Genomic DNA, 20,000 nt, shown 5'->3' on the forward strand with positions numbered 1-20,000 from the left:
CAAGAATGATGTACTCCCTGTCCTGAAGGGGTGAACACAAACAGTTGTACAGTGCCGTAAGTGCTAAGGTAGAAACAGCAAGGGGTGGCAAAGAGCCTTTGGGGAACTTGAGACCTAAGAATGAGAGGAGGACAATAGCTGTAGACACCCAGGAGGATGGTACAAAAGAAAGATCAAAGGGGCGTGGGGGCAGATAAGAGGATGGTAAAACCCGATGAGATGCACCCAGGGCAAGTATGTCATGAGGGAGGACGGTGACAGAAAGGAGCAGTGAACACCAACAACCAGCACCCACCAGGGGAGCAGGGGCTCAGGGCTCCTGCACCAGAGCTGGCAGTATATTCAGATGAACCCATCTACTCCGCCTGGTGTGACATTACCTCCACCCCACTCCAAGAATCTGAGCCATGTCGCAATTCTCAATATCAGAAAGAACACTGGTTTCAGAGAGTAAGTATCTCCTCTCGCTGGAATGTTGACCAGGGCCATCTACTCTGGGCTACATCAGATTCATGGAGGGAGCTCCCGCCTTCCCCTTTAGTGAAACAGAGATGCTCAGGTGCTGGGAGGTTGCAGTGTCCGAAGACTCCCAGGCAAATCAGCCTGCAGCTGAGCACAGGTGGAGACCCAAGGTGTTGCCCAGTCGGCCCCTCTTTGGCCATGCCTGGATACTGCTGTGAGGCTTAGCCATACCTGGGCAAAACCAGGGCACAGAGGTGGGGAGTACAATGTAGGCTGTGGAGGCACACGAGGTGCCAGGTGGTGGGGATGCGGCCGTGAGTGAACACTCAGATACACAAACACACTCTCACACACGCTTCACAAGCTTCCTACCTCTCGGATCTAATGCAGGACCCCAACACACTTTTCTCAGTTTAATTTTTTTTCCTTGCCGTAAAAACAATTGCGTACCACCATGAATTTGCACTTTCTCTCAAAATAAAACTCTGGTAATCCACATAGGTGCAAAACTTCCTAAATTACTCCTCACTTCACAATAGAACAGAGGGTAGAGGACAGTACCACCAGCAGCTCTGGGCCCAGCAGCTAGGCTAGCAGCCCTCAGCTCAAGCCACACTCAGGCTCCCAAGGAAACCCTGAGCCCAGGGGCTCCTGACTATCTTTGTGACCACAGCTGCCAGGTGGCGGGATGTGGGTTTTCTAAAGGCCCAGAATTTACAGGCTGAAAGAGGAATATAAAGTGGATCATTTCCCGTAAAACTTTCTGGGTAAATCCCAGTCTTTGGTCACAGCCTAATTAAGAGACAGTAGATCCCAACACCTCTTACTGAGGCAAACAAGGGCTGGGATTTTGTTACTCCTCCTCCCCAGTGGGTAATCTTGCCACCTAAACCATGCTGATCCTAGAAAGCTTCGAAAGAAAGAAGAAAACACAGCTCAAGATGCTACAAAATACAGGAACTGCCTTCTAGAGGAAAAGTCCACACAGGGGGCCTGCCACGTCAACTGGGCTGAATCAGGCACCCCCACCTGCCTCCTGGCATGTTACTTGCAACAGCGTGGAGACCCAACCTGCAAGGGACAAAGCAAGCTGGGGGCAGAGGCAGCCTCGTGCTGAGTGGCCCACTGCGCACTGCCCCCTCCCCCCACCTGAAGTGGACCCTCCTCGAGAGCAAGGACCTTGTCCCATCCAGCCTGGTGTCTGGAGTCAATGTTTAGAAAAGAGGCTGCTTTGTGGCAAATATCTCAGTGCCCTTGCTATGAGCAAATCCCGTGTCTGGGCATGCTCATGCCACTCCCAGAAGGAAAAAAAAGCAAAAGAAACAAAAAAAAGCCTTACAACAGGCACAAAAATTCGGAAGACGAAGAGCTAAAATATATCAGAGAATATCTTCTTTCTTCTTTTTAAATAAAGTCGCTCAAAATAGTGATCTTTGGTGCTGACAGAGAACTTGTTTTGGTTTAGCTGTTTGCATGAGGGCAAATAAAGGGCATGGGTATTAATCTGGGCAAATGCTATCCAAGTCCTCAGGGAGGAGAAGGGGAGAGAGAATGGGGAAAGGGGGTGGGTGTGCCTCCCTCCCTCTCTCCTCTCTCCTCTCCCCTTCCCTCCCCCTCTCTCTCTGGGCACCACTGCCACCTAGTGGCTACATATGAGAATTGCAGAAAAGTTATAAACCCTGATCTGCTTCAAGGATGGGAAATGCAAAAGTAAATACTGAAAAAGGAAGCTTTGTGAAGAAAGCAGACAACATAGCACTGAATTAAAGAGAGTCCCCCTTCCAAAAACATAAAACAGAACTAAACAAAAAACCTCAGATAAAATAAAACTAATAAACAGCCAGCAGAAATACAAACCTTCAAGTCTGAGTGTGTGTTTAACGACAGCCAGATCCATGCTAGTAAGTTTTTTTTTTTTTTAAACACCTAGAGTTTCAGAGCACTAAAGGCTAACCCAGACAGGCTGCAGTGAAAGAACAAAGAGGACCATGCCTTGGCTCCAACATGATGACATAGGAGACACTATGCTGGTGAATGCATGACAACGTGTGGAGTTAACAGAGCTGGAAGGCAGGTGGGCAAGCAGGGCTCAGGTGACCTCTGATAGACACCAACCCACAGGTCACTAGAGGCCTTTTGCAAGCCTTGCTTCTGGAAGCATTTCACAGATGGCTGAGAAAGCCTGGTTTGAGAAAGGCCCACCCAGGTGCCAGGAGAGGACCTGATGTGGGATGTGCAGACTGGACCTGTACCTTGTGACAGCAGGTGGCTCAGCCCACAGTCTGCTTTGACCCTGAAAGCAGAAGTGCAACGTGGGACCTTGGGGAGAAGAGGCTGGGAATTTTTATTATGTGTAATTTCAAATAATAATAAAACAGATTATAACAGTACTAAATATCGACTTTTTTCTCCATAATTTTTAACTCCTCATTGTTCTACCCAAATATATGTCTCTGTTTAAATTTGGGTATATGCTTTTCCTTTTTTTTTTTAAATAGAAAAAAGTGGAGTTAGTTCACATATTTATGCTGTAATCTGCCCCTCCCTTCCACCCATGTGTGCACTCCACAGCGTACATCACCCAGAATCAACTTGAAGGGGTTACGAATCCCACCCATTAGTGCATCATGGCCACACAGAACATCTAGAAGCAGCCGCCCTGGAGCGGGAAGGCAAACAAAGGCTTTCAAGGCTCTGGTGAAGAAATGCCCACAGTTGGGCAGTTACTTCAGCTCAGAACTGTGACAAACTGTCTACCTGGCAAGAGTGTCCCTCGCCGACTTGAGACAGGTCTGTTTTGGAGAAGAGGTTGGGCCATGCACAGGACACGCACTCTTCCAGCCAAGGGCAACCGAATGCAGGGGGGTGGGGGGTTTTCAGTGGAACACCCCAAAATCCAAAATGCCCAAGACCATAACCAACCACCCTGCTTTAATTATAAGGAAATAATCCTAATGTAAAATTTATGTGTTATTCTGACTTTAGTCCACTCTTCCAAAGCAACATGGCATTATACCAAAGCAAGTGACAAAATCTGCCAAGGCCCATAGTGGCCTGGCCCACCCAGGACCCCAGCCAGCCTGTTCCTCTGCAGGATCCCACACCCGGAGCTCCCCCAGAGCCTCACCTGGAGCTTGCGGGCCATGGCCACCACCTCATGGTCAGGAGGGTTGTATTTGTAGCAGTTGGAGAACATCAATCGGACATCGGCACCAAATTCCTGAGCATCACGGTACTCACGGGCCTCCAGTTTAGACTAGAAAGACAGGACGGGTCCTGGTTAGCCATGGCTGCCCCTACTCCAATGGGGAGGTGGCAGCAAGGAGGGCTGCCTGTAGGAAGGAGCAAGTCAACTTCTCAATGGCTCTGGGTTTAACCCAGACCATAGTGGGGAGAGGTTATCACCCCAGTTCTCAGCACCAGGTGGACAAGGAGATACTCCAACACCAAGTCTCAGGGCGAGGAACTGCCCTGCTAGCATCCAAACCCACCCACTGTGCCTGGCTAAAAGGCAAGTGGACAGAGAAGCCACAGAGGTACTGCTTAAGCCAGAACTGCAAAGGGAGGGCTGGGCCCAGTTCTGACTTGGCCTGTACTTGTCCTGGTGACATCGGACAGGGCTGGTCAAAAGGAACACAGCAATGTCCCCTGCTCTGCCCATCCCACGTTTGGGCAGGCTTACTCCACTCTCAGAAGGAAAAAAGTGCCAAAAGGCTTAAAATAAACAAAACCAAAAAGGCCTCAGAATACTACAGTGAAAATGCCAGCACTTGTGTGCCCTTTACTAAGAGACACCAAGGCCTTCTTCATGACATAGAGCCTGGCAAAGTCACCACTCCCCAAACTCTCCAGGAGCATCTACCGAGTGAAGGTATCTATGGGCACTGGGCCTCAAGGCCACAAAAGGGCTCATCTTCAGATGAGGGAAAGGGCAGCATTGCTGTCTGTGACCAAAATGACCACATGATCTCAGATGATGTCCCCATAATCTCCAGCAGGGGGCACTGGGCTTCCCTGGGCTGGTGAGAAGAGCCTAGACAGCTAGTAAGACTGGGCCCTCCTCTTGGACAGGCCTCAGAGGTGCTGGCCTTCCTTGTCCCGGGGAGCCCGTTCCCCAGCTCCAGGGGCACACCCACTAACCTTGATCGTGCTCATGTCCATGGGGTGCTTGATGATGTCACAGTAGTCATGCAGGCCCAGCGCCTCCACGTCCACGGGCTTGTAGAAAGGCCAGGCGTAAGCTGCGTGCTTCTTGGCAAACATCTCCTTGAGAATGCCACTACAGCACTTGAGCTGCTCTGAGACCTTGCTGCTTTTATCTGGCGCTGGGTGCTGCTGCGAGTCGGGAACATCCTTCTTCGGAGGCTTAACAGGCCGGCTGCTCTCCCGCCGGGGGCCCACCAGCTTGGTGGTCTTGGGCTCCGGGGGCAGTGAGGGTGGCTCGTGAATGGGGTCGATGGTGGTGGGGGTGGTGGTGTCCGCTTTCCTCTTAACCCCCTTCTTTGTCTGCCGAGAGCACAGGCGCGATAGGCACGGTCAGAGGCAGCGGCCGGCACAGCGGGCCCTCAGGGTCACTCCTGAAGCCAGGTCCTTTCTAGGGTCTCAACACTCACAGGGAACAGGGCCCAAAGGTAAATTCCACAGGTGAAGGACTGAAGACAGGGAAACCCTGTCCCACCACTCTGTTCTGCAGCTGGGACAGGACCCTGCCAGTGGCAGGAGAAAGCACACAACTAAGTGTGGGATCTGCTCACCAGAGGCCAAAGAGACTTTTGAAAGCAGTTTCCTACATGCCAGGGACCTCTCCCACAGCCAACCTCTGTCACTCTGGCCACCCATGGGAGGCACATTTCAGAGACTATTTAGACAGCATCTGCAAATATGCAGTCTAAATTAGAAATGGGAAGGGGGGCAGCAACCCCCTGGGAGGTGTTACACAATTATGGGATCTGTGGGTCAGCAAGACAACAGCTTTTAGGCTGTGCTGATTTAAACACAGCTTGATCCCCCCAGGTCCTAACTACCCACAAGTGCCCTGGGAGCCAGAAGCATCAGCAAGGATAGGTGACTGTCTTCTGTAAGCCTCACTATAATGGAGTGGAAGGGGAGGCAAGGGTCATCTAGCTGAGGTGACCGGAGTCAGCCAGTGGTCAGGCTAGGCCACACACACGCACAGGACGCTCACCTTCACAGGCTGTGGGGTGGCCGCGATGATGGGCGGGTGGCTCTGCACAGGCTGGGGGGCTGGTGCGGGCGGGGGCAGTGGCTGGGGGGGCACCGGTGGGGGCGTCTGCAGTGGCTGGGGAGGTACCACTGTCATGACAGGGGTCTGGACGATGAGGTCTGGGGTGACAGCGGGGAAGGGGTGAGGTGTGGCCTGCACGGGTGGAGGATTCTGCTGAGGGGTCTGGGTCTGCGGAGGAGTCGATGCTTGCGTTGTGTTTGGTACCGTAGAGACGCCAGGTTTTGCTGTCCCTACCAATCATAAAAGGGACAGGTGGTTAGATGCCATGTCTGCATGCCGGCTGACCTTGTGGGGACACTGCCACACGTGGCAAGCACACATCGGCGTGGGCATGGCACACAGTGTCTCTGTAACTATTTGTCTAAGAGACAGAACAGCCTAAATACCTTGGACCTCAGCCAAATCTGTCCACCTGTCCCAGGGGGCTCTGAGAGCAGTGGCACACCACATTCCACACTTCCTGGGGTGTCCTGGCTCCAAGTCCTGACTTGGGGACTCAGGCACAGAGACCCCTTCACGAGCATGAAGGCTTGAGCCAAAGGCACAGGAAACACACGCTGAGAGTCAGCACCAGGACAGTGACAGCAAAAAAATGCTCCTTGGTGCTTTCAGGCAGAGCTGTCCTTATTCCCAGAAACACTGCCTTCTGAGTAAGCATTTCTGGCAGAGGGACGGAATCGGCAGCCCTGGCCAAGGTTTCTGGAAATTGGCTACCCCCACCTCTCTGAATCACAGGGGGAGGCTGGACGGCTGCTGCCCTTCATGACCGGCTCAGACTGCCTCCCTGCAGTTGTGTGGGTGAGCCGAAACACACGAGGCCCTACATCCACCCCATGTAAAGACCAAACCCCTTGTCCCAGGAAGGGAGGATGGGGCTCCTTGGTCGTAAGGATACTGGACGCCTCTGGGCAGGTTCCATGGCTAAGGGGTGACCCTCAAGACCAGCTCTCCTTGGCTACCCCTCAGCACTACAGGGGATCTAGCCAACCCCCTCTGCTCCCATGAAGCCACCACTTCCACGTGGGATAGGAAGTCACGTGAAAGCCCACTCCTTAGAGAAGCAAACAACTCACAGCACAGGCTACCTTGCAAACATCACCTTTCTGCAGCACGGAGCTGCGGATGGCAAGATGCAGAAGGCAGCTGTTTAAACTTTTCCTAGACAGAAACATTTCATGAGTAGGCTACTCCCTACCAGCTGGCCTTCGGAATCCCGTGTCAGGCTTGGGGGCAGGGGTAGGTGCTAAGATAGACAAAGAGGGCTTGACTTCAGAAGACTATCAAATAGCAGACATGGCTCCAACACAAGTGTATTAATAAATAATTCAAATAACAAACCTTAAGGCTCTAGGACTGGAATATTAATTAAAACTGCCCTTGATCAGGTTAATTTATCTAAAATGAAAAACAAAGACTGACTATAGCACTGGTGGGATGAAGAATTCAAATAATTTAAAAACGCTTTGAAAAGTTGTACTTTCTTTTTAACTGAAGTCCATCAAAAAAGGCTAGGCTCAATTTTTCCTACTTTGCTGGAGGGTCACATGGTCATATGACCCTCTGGGCTGGTTCCCCTGATGAACCTGGCCTCACCATACCCAAACAGCAACAAGGCAGGGAGTGTATAATATAGTTGTCTTCCCACCACTCCCAGTCTCCCAGTGAAATTGGAGAAGGCTGGCAAAGACTAGGGAGAAATAAAGCCAATTTCCCTGCTTTACTGTTCCCCAGTATAGCCCCAAAGCAGCTCACTGGGGCTTGCGGAAATGCCCATTTCACACTGCTTTATGGGTCCCCACTTTGCCACAGGCTATTTCAGTGTGAAGCTAATAGTGCTGGGGACACGGAAGGTACCCTACCTGCTTCTTTCCTCCCACGTCCTCTTCCTTTCGCCTGGACTATCATGATCTCAGTTTCTTCAGTGGGCAGTTCGTTGATTTTTTGCAAGAAGAGCTTCTCCAGAGCTTCTGCCATTAAGACTATGTCATCTCCAGGCTAAAAGAGGAGACACATGTGGTGAGGGTTGGAAAGCCCTCCCCACCTTTCTAGACAGAACAAGAGCTCCCCACCCTATGCCCCAAAGTGTGGAGCATCATATTCAGGGTCCTTCCCCAATCTAAACCCTAAAGGGTCAAAACATAGCTATCCTAACTGGCATCATGGAAGCTTCATATGCCTGCAGGTCTGCTGCCTCTCTAGTCTTTTAACCTCTGGCTTGAGAAACCATCCCAATGCCTTAAGTATCTATCAAGCACTGCCAATCACACACAGGGGCCCTCCTTGCACTAGAGCCTAATTATGTCCTTCGACATAATGCAACTTCACTAGAATTATTTGAATTACACAGGATTTCTTGCCATAGATACATGAACAGGGCTCCAATAATGTTCCCTAGTATATCGCCAAAGCAGCTCACTGGGGCTTGGGGAAATGTCTACTTCACACTGCCTTATGGGTCCCCACTCTGCCACATGCTGTTCCCACTCAGCTCTAAATGGAGAACCTCATCTGTCCACATTTCCCTTAAACCTAGTGGTGAGAGCTGAGACTTTAAACAAATGATCTGGCTTCAAGGCACAATCGAGCTGAATGGTTTGGCTACTGGGTTAAGTGATATTTATGTCTACATGTAAGACCCTGTAAGGGAACACTTGATTCTATGGCCATTAGCTATCAATGGTCATGTCCACAGTTCCAGATGCGGCGGGTGGGCCCCACTGTACCCTCTCTCATATTTAGGTTTCTGTTTGAGCACACCTTTGTACAACTATATCTTGGTAGGTTCCTTCCTGACAATTTGTGTCATCCAAACAGACTTTTTAATGCGTCGTCACTGTCCTTTTCACACCTTCTCTACTAGACATGCTCAAGAACCAAAGTCCCAAGGGTATCAGAAGCACACGCTTCCAGCTAACAAGGACAGCTTAGAAACATGACCAAAATGTTTTTGGCCTCAAAAGAAACACACCCAGTCACAGGCAAAACCAGCGGTCCCATTTACCTCTGTCGCCAATGGTCTCCTCTCGTTGGACTCTGATCCCACCTGCACCCAGCACCCCTGCCCAATGGGTTCCAGACATGCCCACCTCCTCCTTTACCTTCTCCTTCTCTATCAGCCCCCACATCTCACCTTGTTGTAGATGTAACAATTTGTAAACATAGTGTTGAAGTCCTGGATACATTCCTGAGCATTCCAGTAATAGTTGTTTTCCAAGCGCTTCTTTATTGTTCCCATATCCATAGGTGTTTTAATGATCTTATAGTAATCCTGGAGAGCAGAGAGAGCAAAAGGCCAATGTCACCTCTGCAGCCATGCAGTACTCACAGGTGGGCCTGCAGATGTCACTCCAGGTCACTCTACAGACATGCAGACCTAAGCTCTTCCATGGTATCAGTGAGCCATCTCATGGGGACCCCAAGATAAAGTGGATCAGGGAAGGATTACTAAAAGCTGGGTGGCAATTTAGAGAAAAAATGTGCAAGTTTGCCAACTGTCCTGTCTGGGAACAGGCTACGCTGTCTTAACTGAGATCTATGTTTTCCTCTATTTTTTTTGATGTTAAAATATCCTTTCATTTTTAGTAAGTAATGCGGAAAGCATACAACCTTTAAAAAAAAGTGGTTCTTATCTGGTAAAATAACCCATGGTAATTTCTACTTTCTCCCTGCTTCAAATTTTCCACATCAATAAAATGCAAAATCCTACAGAACCAGCATTCAAGCCCACCCATAACAACTGGATCCCTTGCTTCCTGTCACACTAAAGAACCAAGGAGCAAAAGCCTCTACCTTCAGTTCATCGCACTTCCATTTCTTTTACCTGCAGTCTACCACTAAGGATCCACTAGTATCTGGATACAGTTCAACAACTAACCAGGTTAAGTGCCAGATGAGGAATCAAATGGACTGCCCTCACAATCCTTAGTAAAAACAAAACAAAAAACACCACACAATCCTCCCTGCCCCCTGCCCCCCGACCCCCCACCCGGCAGCAGACCCACTCCTCAAACCTTCAGATCTTACTCTACAAGTGCTAAACAGAAGAAGCCAGACGTCAGGTGTAGATGTCCTAAAGCCCTTCAAATCAAACTCTCTTCTACCATCATAACTTTTTCTAAATCTAAACCTACTCTAAAACCAAACGCTTATTTTTAAAATCAACCACAGGAAGAATTTGGGGACAGATCAGGCAGTGCTCAGGTTTCCAGGTGGAAGGACCACAGAGAGCCAGGCAAGAAGAGGGACCTGCATACAGCCAGCCGGCCCCACTGAGAACCACATTCTCTGAAGCTCCCACAATTAGACTCAGGTGAAGTTATCAGAACCAAGTCCAAGGGGAAGCCTGACAGCAGAGGGGCAGGCCTATGCTTTAGCAAGCACCAAGGTCCTGCCCAAGAACAGTGGTGGACAATACTGAAAAGGTGAGCAAGCGGTGTGAGGTTCTGAGTTGCTCTGACAATCATGAGAAAGGAACAGAAGCCACTGGCATACACATAGGGCTGGCGAAGATCACAGCCCTGCCCAGCCGCAAGGGGCGACTGAACCAGACTTTCTACGTTACATTTGCTCTGACCACCGTTCCCAAGAGAACCAAGTCCAAATATATCTGCCCCAGGGAAAATTTAGATTTTATTCCACGGCCAAAGGTCTACTTAGAATGGTGTCAGGTGCTTGAATTGGCCTCAGTGTGTCAAAAGTGGTTCAAGGCCCAACAGGATAGCGGTTGAGGACAAAGTAGGAAGGAGGAGGTGAGACGATGACAAAAGAGGATGGGGGCTGGGAAGACTGAAAGGGAGACAGGGGTTTAGGGGCATGACAATCCAATTGTACATGTGTTCTGAATGAAAGAGGCACAAGCATTCTAATAAGAAGCCCAGCAAGGAACAGGGGCCAAAACACAGGTAAAGATCTGGAAGGCATCAGAAAACAGAAAAAGAATGAACCCTTTTTTGAAGTGGCCCTATTAATATTTCCTGGAGAAGGGGGTGTCCCTGGAAAACTGGGCATTAGTATGACATTGCTCCCAGCCAAACAGCCCTGCCCCACCCCTCAGGGTTAGCCCCTAGCTCTCCCACCTCTCTTCTTCCTACATCAGAGCTGCTGAGGGTGACATCTAGTCACACTGTGGCCCCTGGGGAGCCTGGCCTCCACTTCAGAGAATGACCTCAAACTCCCAAACCCCTTGGCCTAACAGACTACCCACCCGTGTCTGTCCTGCTGGCTGGGATGCTGTCTTCTCAGGATCTCAAGCCCCCCAGTTCCCCTTAGTTTTCACCCTCTCAGCTCTCCTTGCCTCTGCACCCTCTGCATCTTCCTGTAACAAACCAACCCCTCCTCCATCTGGCCCTGCCGCGCTTTCCCTTCAAAGCCAAGTTTCTTGAAATGATGGCTTCACATCCTCACCTTCTTATTCACACCGTCGCGAATCTGGTTTCTACTTCTGCGTCACATCTTCCTAAGGTCACCAATGCCCTCCTAAAGGCCAACAGTAGGGTCAGGTCGGAATCCTCATCTGTTTGACCTCCCTGTAGTCTCTGACGTAGAAACTTGGGGGTCTGCTCTCTGCGGTTGATTCTCCTGGCCTCCCGCCTCCCTCCAGTGCTATAAGAGCTGTGGGCCCCCCTTGGATTCCAACCCCCAGCTCCTTCTCTCCCCATTCTTTGCATTTGCTCTGGGAAGGTCACCTCACCTGTGGACTCTGCAGGGCCCAGCCCATTAGCCCAGCTAGAAACTGGTACAGCAAGCTCTCCCAAGAGACTCCCCGCAGTGACGGGCTCGCTGCCTCTACTCCTGATTGTGGTCAATGATGAGAGTGACCTCTGAAGTGCAGATCTGGTGAGGACCCTTCTTTTGTTCCCATACCCTTTCCTCAGTTGGTTCGTGACCCAGACCTGCAGCTCCCCCTCCTGACTCTCTTCCCCTGAGTGCATATGATGGGTATTCAATGGACAGAGAGTACCGGCCAGCTGTTACAGACATAGCAACTTTCAAGCAAGGAGAAGGTCACACTGGTGTGTCCCTCCTTCTTGAAACCGGACGCCTGGCAGAGGCTGAGGATCCTATACCCATGCAGCTCTAACTCATAAACCCACGTCTGGGTCAACTGTAACAATCATCTGATTCCAATTCCCTCGCCCAGGTCAGTGTGTGGGATTTGGCAAACAGCAGAGGGCAATTTAAAGACAATTAGTCCTTGATGCTTTGAAGAAAGGAAAAAATTAACACATTTATCCTGTTTGCTCCCGAGGTTCAGTTAAAGGTACAAGCTGAGTTTCCAGAAACATTTGCTAGGAATGTGGGCAAATGGAAAGCTCTCAAAGGAAAAAGGAGAGGAACAGGGGTACAAAAGAACAAAGGCAAGTGCAGCATGGCCACAACAAGGCGGGCAGGTGTGAGGGGGTGTGCAGAGGCAGCCAGAGGCAAAGCTGCACCCATACTCCCTCTCTCCATCCAGGCCACCTCCATGTACTTGGCTCCCTGGGAGTTATTCTACTACCTTTCCCTGCCCTGTGCTCTGGGTGATGATGACAGCACCAGTACCAGAAGAGGTACTGCAGCAAGCCAGTCCCTCTCACAATCTGACCAACCACGTCTGCTGAACCTACTGGGCCAAGCGAGCTGACCACATCTGAGGAGGGAGGGCCCGGACCACCAAGTGACCCCACTTTAGCTCCCTATGGAATTGAAAGGCAAGCTGCAAGCAGCCCTCTACCCGTTTCAACATCTCTACAGAATATTTCCCAGAATGCTAGTATCAAAGAAACCAGTTATTATTTAGGCCAATGAGCACGTTTTCTCTCCTTCCCCACTTCCATTCATCAGGACTGCTGAAACCACTCAGTCAAGGGCCTCGTGCGTGCTGGAGTTCAGAGCTGGACCTCGCGCTTTTCACAATGACTCCAAAGGCATCTCCACCCTCCCGTAGGTCCACCCTCACCAGGAGCAACACAGGAGGAGACCTGAGGACGGCAGCCCCGGACCCTGCCCAAGTTACTCACAGGGAGGTTTAGCTTGACGGCATCCACAGGCTGCTGGAAAGGCCACGCAAACTGGTGTTTCCATAGTGTCTTGAGCACCACTTTGAGCAGATATTGCAGTTGGTTGGTCTGCCTCTTGGGCTTGTTGGGGTTGGAAGTCTCCGGGGGAGGGGGGTTGGTGCTGGCTGTGTTGGCTTGCTGGGGTTGGGCCTGGGCCTGCGTTGTAGACATTTGGGTAGTTTCTAGTCCATCCCCCATTACTGGCAGATTTCTCAATCTCGTCCCAGGGCCGCTCTCCGCAGACATGCTACTGATCCCATCACATTCTTCACTGGGCACTCTACAAGGGAAGAGAAAAGCTACCATCAGAGACCAGGCAGCAGATGGGTGCCACTCACAATGACACATCCCCCAGGGCTGTGGCCTCCAAAGGCTGAGCTCCTCTGGTGAAGACTGATCAGGTTGGCTGGGGAGACACTCCATGCACTGACTAAAAGGGCCCCAGTGAGTGTGCTCCTCAAAGATTCATCATCCAGTAGGGAAGAGAGATCAGGTACCAACTCCGAGGGCCGGGACATGGAGTCTAGAGTCAACCAGGAGCTGGAAGGGTCTGTGGGAGCTATGGAGTTCACAGGGAAGTGGGTACAATATGCGACAAACCAAGTTTTCACATCTGAGAGCTTTTACGGGACACTGTGTATGAGAGAGGATGATTTGCAAGCCCCAAATCACGTTGTTTTCATTAAAATTCTTATTTGTATTTGTGGTTCATGAAGCATCTAGCCAAGTGAGTAATTCCACTTGGTGAGTGGGGGCCAGGCAGGACGGAGCAGGAAGGCCAGGCTGCCCACTCCTGACTAGCCCACGCAGTCCACTGCTGAGTGCTCACGCTTATGAAGAACGTTTTCTTGGTAACTTAAATAATATGTTTGCTGATTACAGAAATACCACAAGGTAACTGTGGTAACATAAAAATGAATCCATACTTGACCTACTGTTCTATTAACCAGCTTTTCAAAGCTTATTTATAAAGGTGTAGAGGGGCACCTCCTGTGATCCGCTAGGGGCTTGGGGGTGGCACATGAGCGTCCCCCCTCCATCAGTGCCTTATTAGCACTCTGTCCTGTGCACTGCCCTCAACAACACCTGCTTCAAGACACACCATGAGCATCACTGTAAGGGCGACTTTGTGCACCTGTCCAGTTATTCTAACAGGACAACCACAGGGCAGTGGGTTCATGTTTTTAATGTCAAACTGTCCCTCAGAAACACACTAACCCAGTGGTCCCCAACCTTTTTGGCACCAGGGACTGGTTTTGTGGAAGACAATTTTTCCACGGAAGGCGGGGTGGGGGTGGGGGCTGGGGATATGGTTCAGGTGGTAATGTGAGAGATGGGGAGAAACAGATGAAGCTTCACTTGCTGGCCCGCCGCTCACCTCTTGCTGTGCAACCCGGTTCCTAACAGCCCGCGGACTGATGCTGGGGGTTGGGGACCCCTGCACTAACTCACCCCTTACTCAGAATGTCGAGTTTCTTCACTCTATTAATGAGAAGAAACATCTGCTCAAAAGTACTGATCATCTGCACTTTTTGTGCACTATTTTTCCGACACCTTTCTGAGGGCAAGAAAAAGGAATGATCAGTCCCTGCAGGAAGAAAGACTGAAAGTAAGCTAGGAGCTGCCTGCATGTAATGAGCAACTCCAGTAATAAACCTAGGAGTTCAGTGAGGGTAAGAAAACCTCTGTGGCTGACGAAGTCAGGCAAGGGCTTAGGAAAAGAGGGAAGATTTTTAGGACCACAGGAGCTGGTAGGCAGAGGGCACAAGAAAAAACACAGCAAGCTGGTTGTCTCTGTCACAGCTTTCTTTCTGGAACACACTTAGCACATACTAGGCACTCTAGTTGCTGATGAATTACTTTATAATTCAGTCCAAGTGTAATTTGAAACAAGGTTCTCACAGTGGTTTCTGTAAATGCAGTTCCAGCAAATTACCGAATTTTAAAGCACAAGGGAGAACTTGCTATGTAAAAGCAACTCAGTAGTGAGTTCATCATGGGGGGCTGTGGAGAGCTGGACCTCTTGGCCCGAGGCCTGACAAAACTGACATGGCCAAGGAGATCGCTTTCCTTCCAGGGTGCTCTGGTTGATTACAGGTCTAGCTATCAAATGGCCAGAGAGCACACATGAAGAGAGTGCTGCCCCAAGGAAAACGCTGCCGCAGGGCGGGAACCTGTGCAGGAGCAGCCCATGGCCACTGCATGCAAAAGACTCTGGATCTTAGCAATTGTCCAGTGCTGGAGGAAGGGCGTGTTACAGCAGTGTGAGTTAGGTGTCTAGATGTGGTCTTGCATCTGATGCTAAACTTAACTATTTAATGATGTCCAACTGCTTTCAAGATGCCAGCAAGAATTTAGAGTTTACGCCCTCCCAGGTAACTCCCAAGACCCAAGAGGGAAGGGACAGCTCCTATGACAACTTCTAAGTTTTCTACACGGAGAACACCAGCCCAGGAAGAACACTTACAGGAAGGAGGGTTTGTAGGTGCAAAGCCGATCCCTGGTACCTCTCTTGCACACACTGTGCTAGAGATGGGGAAGGGACACCCAAAGCTAAAACCAAATGGGCATCTGGCATAAGAATGTGATGGGGACTGGAGGTGGAGACTGGCTGGCCAGCAGCCTGTGAAAGCATCCCTGAAGCCAAGAGAGCAGTGTGCTAGGAGTTCAGGACCACGAAGGGACATTTCCCGAAGCAACTTAATTTGATGGGTTGATGAAACTTTGCAATAGCACAACAACCTCGAAGGAGCACTGTGGACTACAATAGTTTCCAAAGGCAGACATGACTGGATAGGACTGCTTCAGGCTCTGGGGATACAAGGCACTTTCCTTTTCCCATCAGGGGTACTTCTGGTATAAGTATGGCCAGAACTAAGCACCATGTGGTCCTGGGAAGAAGTGTCATGCAATGAATCAAGGTGGGACAGAGGGGATGGAGGTGCTACTGGTGGAAGGGAGGTACATGAAGTGCACCTGGCTGGGAGCTTGCAAAGGACAGGGTGGATCCTGGAGCCCTGACTTGAGTAAACATACCCCAAAGAAAGCAGGATGAGGCCACATACAGATCCAGGGAGAGGGAGCATCCAAAGGCTGGGATAAGGTGTAGAATCATCAGAAAGGGCTTGCTCAGAGAAGAGAACAGAGGGAAGAGAGAACAAGGGGCTAGGCTGAATCACTCGACACTGAGTGTAATGTGGGAGGAAGGGAGGAATCTGGCTGAGAGCATGTCACTGCTGACCTAAGGCAGGATGTGAGGGTAGCCTAAGGAGGCGACAGAAGGAGGCAGTACCTGGAAGCTGTGTTTGGCTGTGCATGGAGCTTTGCAGACAAAAAGCATGCCTTCATTCCTAAAGTGACTGGGCAAGGAAAAGAGAAAAGATTTCTCCAAGTTATGAGGTTTAGTTGATAAAGAGTGGGACCTCAATCTCAGAGAAGCAGTGTCTATAGCCACCTGCAGAGTGACATGCTAGGGCTCAGGTGGGGCCATAGGAGGGTTCACAGAACCGTGTCCCTGAAGCCACCAGGGAAGCACAGACTGCCTTTAGGTAGATGGCATTTAATTACTTACTCCCCTCTTTTCATTTCTTTTTATTCTCCTTCCAGCATTGACAAGGAAAGTCCCTGTTTGTGCCAGTGTGAAAGGTTGTGCTCAGAGGTGTCAGCAGACGATACTATTATTTGGATGGAATTTAACATCACTGTTTTGTTCTCGTGGTTTTTTTTTTTTTTTTTTTTTTTTGCAGTACGTGGGCCTCTCACTGTTGTGGCCTCTCCCGCTGCGGAGCACAGGCTCCAGACACGCAGGCCCAGTGGCCATGGCTCACGGGCCCAGACACTCCGCGGCATGTGGGATCCTCCTGGACCGGGGCATGAACCCGTGTCCCCTGCATCGGCAGGCGGACTCTCAACCACTGCGCCACCCAGGAAGCCCTGTTCTCGTGGTTTTAATTTTACTGATATCTATGTGTGGCTCCTGATTTAGCTTCCTTTCAAAATAAAGGTACTATAAACAAAACAGTAAACTCATTAAAAAAAAAAGAAAAAAATCCCCACAGTTAAGGATGCAAGTATCAAGACAGGGAAGGACAAGGATAAAGTGGGAGTGGTGAGGGCAGCCTGGCCTGTGGCCTCACTCTGTGACCCTCTCCAGAGGAGAGCCAGCCAAGACTTACTGCAGATTCCAGGTGGGGAAGCCAGTGGGCTAGAAGAATTTGTAGAAAACTGCTGGAAGAAGGGAGGATGGAGAGGCATCCACAAGATGGCAGAGACTCTCCCTCACGTCCCCAAGTGGATGGGGACGATCATTTATTGGGCAACAACAGAAACTGGGGTTTGGGGCTAGTAAGACAGAAGAGGGAGACGGTGGCCACAAATCAGATACAGAAAGATACAGGATATGCTGAGTGCTTGGACACAAGTATTGACAGAGGGGCAGCACCACAGAGAAGGAAATATGTCATTGGGGTTTAAGGACACCTGGAGTTGTTTGGGAGAGGGGTTTTCATGCAGCAGGATCAACATGTCCAAAGGAGCAAAAGGGGATGAATGTAACTCTGGCTCCATCAGGAAGGGAGTCTTGGATGTGCTGGAGAAGCAAGCATGGGAGGGAGGGTGGCATTAAGTGAGGATCTCATTAAGTGAGGATCAAGAATGATGTGCAGTTTGGTTTCCACTACTAGAGGTCTCCTAGAAAGCAGCTCAGGAATTACACAGCCAAGCATGTGCCAGGTGAGCTATGGCACACAAAGGACAGGAGCAGCCCCACCCTGAAGGAGACGCTCTGGCCCTAGGACAGTGGAGCTCTGTCAGCCACAAGGACGCAGGTTGCTGGGGGGAGGGAGGGGAGCGAGACAAGCCCATCCCACCAGGAGGAAGCAGCCCCATAAATTTCCTATTAAGTAATGACATTCTGGAACCCTTCAAGCAGTGTCCCCGAGGCAAGCTGAAATCAAGGTAAATGACTTCTGGAGCTTCCGGGCTGGGCTGTGCCTGTTCTCTCTCCAAATGGACTCTCAGCAAAGCCAAAGGATGGAGGACTCTGGACACAATCACTTTCCTTCACCTTCAAGCCAGGCCCACATGGGTCCTTGAGCCAAGGAAGCTGAATTTTCTGCTCAGAAAATGAACAGACCTTTTTCTACAGAAAATCTGACCCTTTAACTTTGTCTTATCTCTGCTTTAAATCACTACCTCTACCACAGAGGCTAAAACACCCTTTTTAGCTTGCCAGCTCACATCTGACAGTGACATTTAAATCCTCACAACTCTGAGATTGCTTCTAGCCTCATCCTCACTTTAAAGATAAGGAAACCAGGACACAGAGAAGTAACTTACCCAGGAAGTGGAAAGATAGGCCACTTCTATTATGGGCTGCTGTGGCCCATAATTTGACATGATTCCTGGGAAGTTTCAGTTGAGCTTTGAGAAATCCCCATTTGTGAGCTGAACATGCACCCCCAGGAGCGTCCAATGCAAACATCCAGGATGGGCTGGCCCATCTTAAGTAACATGAAAAACTAAGCACAAGACCCACATACTTGTAACAACTGAGGTCAATTTATAAGGAAAAAAATTGCTGGAGGTTGCCAGCTCAAATGAGAAGGCATGATAACGTGGTTTTGACAGATGAGATGGGATCCATAAATATATCAGTTTGTCTTACGATGCTCTGAGGACAACCAATGACAGGTGACACCCATGGCCCCGATGTGAGGGATCATGAAATACGAAAACTGAGCCATGGGGATAATCATGGGATGCTTTGGACTTCTGTACCCACTTGGGGCCCAGGCAGGACTCGCACCTCAAGAAACCACACCCAGACAGTCTGTAGCTTGCAGCTCAGCCCTCCCAGGACTGTGGGCAAGTAAACTCCTTGGGAAATTTTAAGAAGTCATTCATGCATATTGCAGCAAAACACCAGAATCTCTAGTCTGTTGTGGGCCAAGAAAGAGAGGCACTGGTGAGCAGCGCTATGTGAAAGCCACACAGGACGACTCTTCTAAGGCACAGATCCAACTGGGTTGACACCTTGGGTAAATTCTTCCCCCAGTGTTCGCCTCTACCCTGCACTGTCCCAGCCCCTGACATCAACACTCCGAACAACATGGTGGCCACAATGGGCACCTTCTCTGTCACCTTCATGCCTTTCATTTGCTGTACCTGGTGCTTCCCTGATCTCTGTCTAGTGACTCTGATGGTCAGCCCCCCACACACACACCTGGGAGCCCAAGGGCAGGGCCATCTTTACTTTTCTCTTGTCCTTTCAGTACACAGCAAGTACTCAGTGAACAACTCAGGGGCTACAGTGACCACACACGATTGTCACCCTGGGGCTTCTAGCTCAATTTCAAAGCTCTGGAAAAGGAAATCAGCTCACAGTCTCACACGGAAAATTGCTCAGCCAATGCATCTCATCAGAGCTACATGCCAGGCTTAGGGACTCTGCAGTCGACATGATGTTCTTTGAGTGATTAAGCAATACCTGGGTGAGTATTGTGAAAAAGAATGGCAGGGTTGCTGTGGCCATGGACAGAGAGGGTGTACACTCCTGTGGTGGGTAAGGTAGAGAGGGACAAGGCTTGTGATGGACAGGGGAAGGCACAACCGATGCAATAACACAGGCACAGGTCTGTAAGCAGGAGAGATACCAGTGCATATGAAGAGCTTAAAGGAGGACAGGCAGGATGGGACAGTGCAAGGGCCATGTGACCATGTTGGGCTTCTGTTCTTCACAAGTCCCAGACTGTGGGGTAGGGAATAGTAAGTTCATCCTCAACTATACCTGCACACAGCAGCACGCTGTTTACAGGTGCAAAAGATGGGATGCGTGGGGACAGAGTTAATCAATGAGGGTGCACGCAGGGTGCTCTCTGTGTGCTCTCAGTCCTACAGGAAATGAATGGCTCTCAGCACCATGGCTCAATGGGGAAAGGAGGCTGAAAACTCAAACTTATAAATCTATCTGCAGATATGGAGGAATTAATTGGATTCTCACGACAAAGTATACCGTCTTCAAAAGTTTTACATCTGAAAGATCCAAATATGCTTTTCCCTCTCTGTTTTCACACTGATCTGTGGTCGAGGTGGGAGCCAGCAGGTACTGTGTTGAGATAGTTGAACGTCAAGGGACAGGAAGAGAATTTCACCTATTGTTTCCAACCCAAAGAAGGCTGCATGACCCAACTGTGTGTCTAATTTCTGGATCTACTCCAAACAGGTATCTTACAACATATTCCCAGTTTACAGGAATA

At 50.1% G+C, this 20,000-nt stretch overlaps 1 protein-coding gene across 12 annotated transcripts in view; it reads right to left on the minus strand.

Annotated features, from left to right (window-relative positions):
• Positions 1-20,000, minus strand: part of BRD4 (bromodomain containing 4) — an 81,724-nt gene that overhangs the window by 21,304 nt on the left and 40,420 nt on the right. For 8 of the 12 annotated variants that reach the window (XR_009539731.1, XM_060144567.1, XM_060144568.1 and 5 more), the window contains exons 2-7: positions 12,706-13,024; positions 8,838-8,975; positions 7,567-7,702; positions 5,648-5,937; positions 4,603-4,968; positions 3,590-3,718 (exon numbers count right to left, since the gene is read on the minus strand). Coding sequence is in view for 11 of the 12 variants with exons in the window: in XM_060144565.1 (XP_060000548.1) it covers positions 3,590-3,718; positions 4,603-4,968; positions 5,648-5,937; positions 7,567-7,702; positions 8,838-8,975; positions 12,706-13,024 (1,378 nt within the window). In the remaining variant the exon portion in view is untranslated. Of the gene's footprint in view, positions 1-3,589; positions 3,719-4,602; positions 4,969-5,647; positions 5,938-7,566; positions 7,703-8,837; positions 8,976-11,110; positions 11,183-12,705; positions 13,025-20,000 lie in introns of those variants that run through there. The other 4 variants (XM_060144571.1, XM_060144575.1, XM_060144574.1 and 1 more) reach the window with 4 other exon arrangements.

This window comes from Lagenorhynchus albirostris, chromosome 3 (genome assembly GCF_949774975.1).
Source record: "Lagenorhynchus albirostris chromosome 3, mLagAlb1.1, whole genome shotgun sequence".
Taxonomy (NCBI): Eukaryota; Metazoa; Chordata; class Mammalia; order Artiodactyla; family Delphinidae; genus Lagenorhynchus; species Lagenorhynchus albirostris.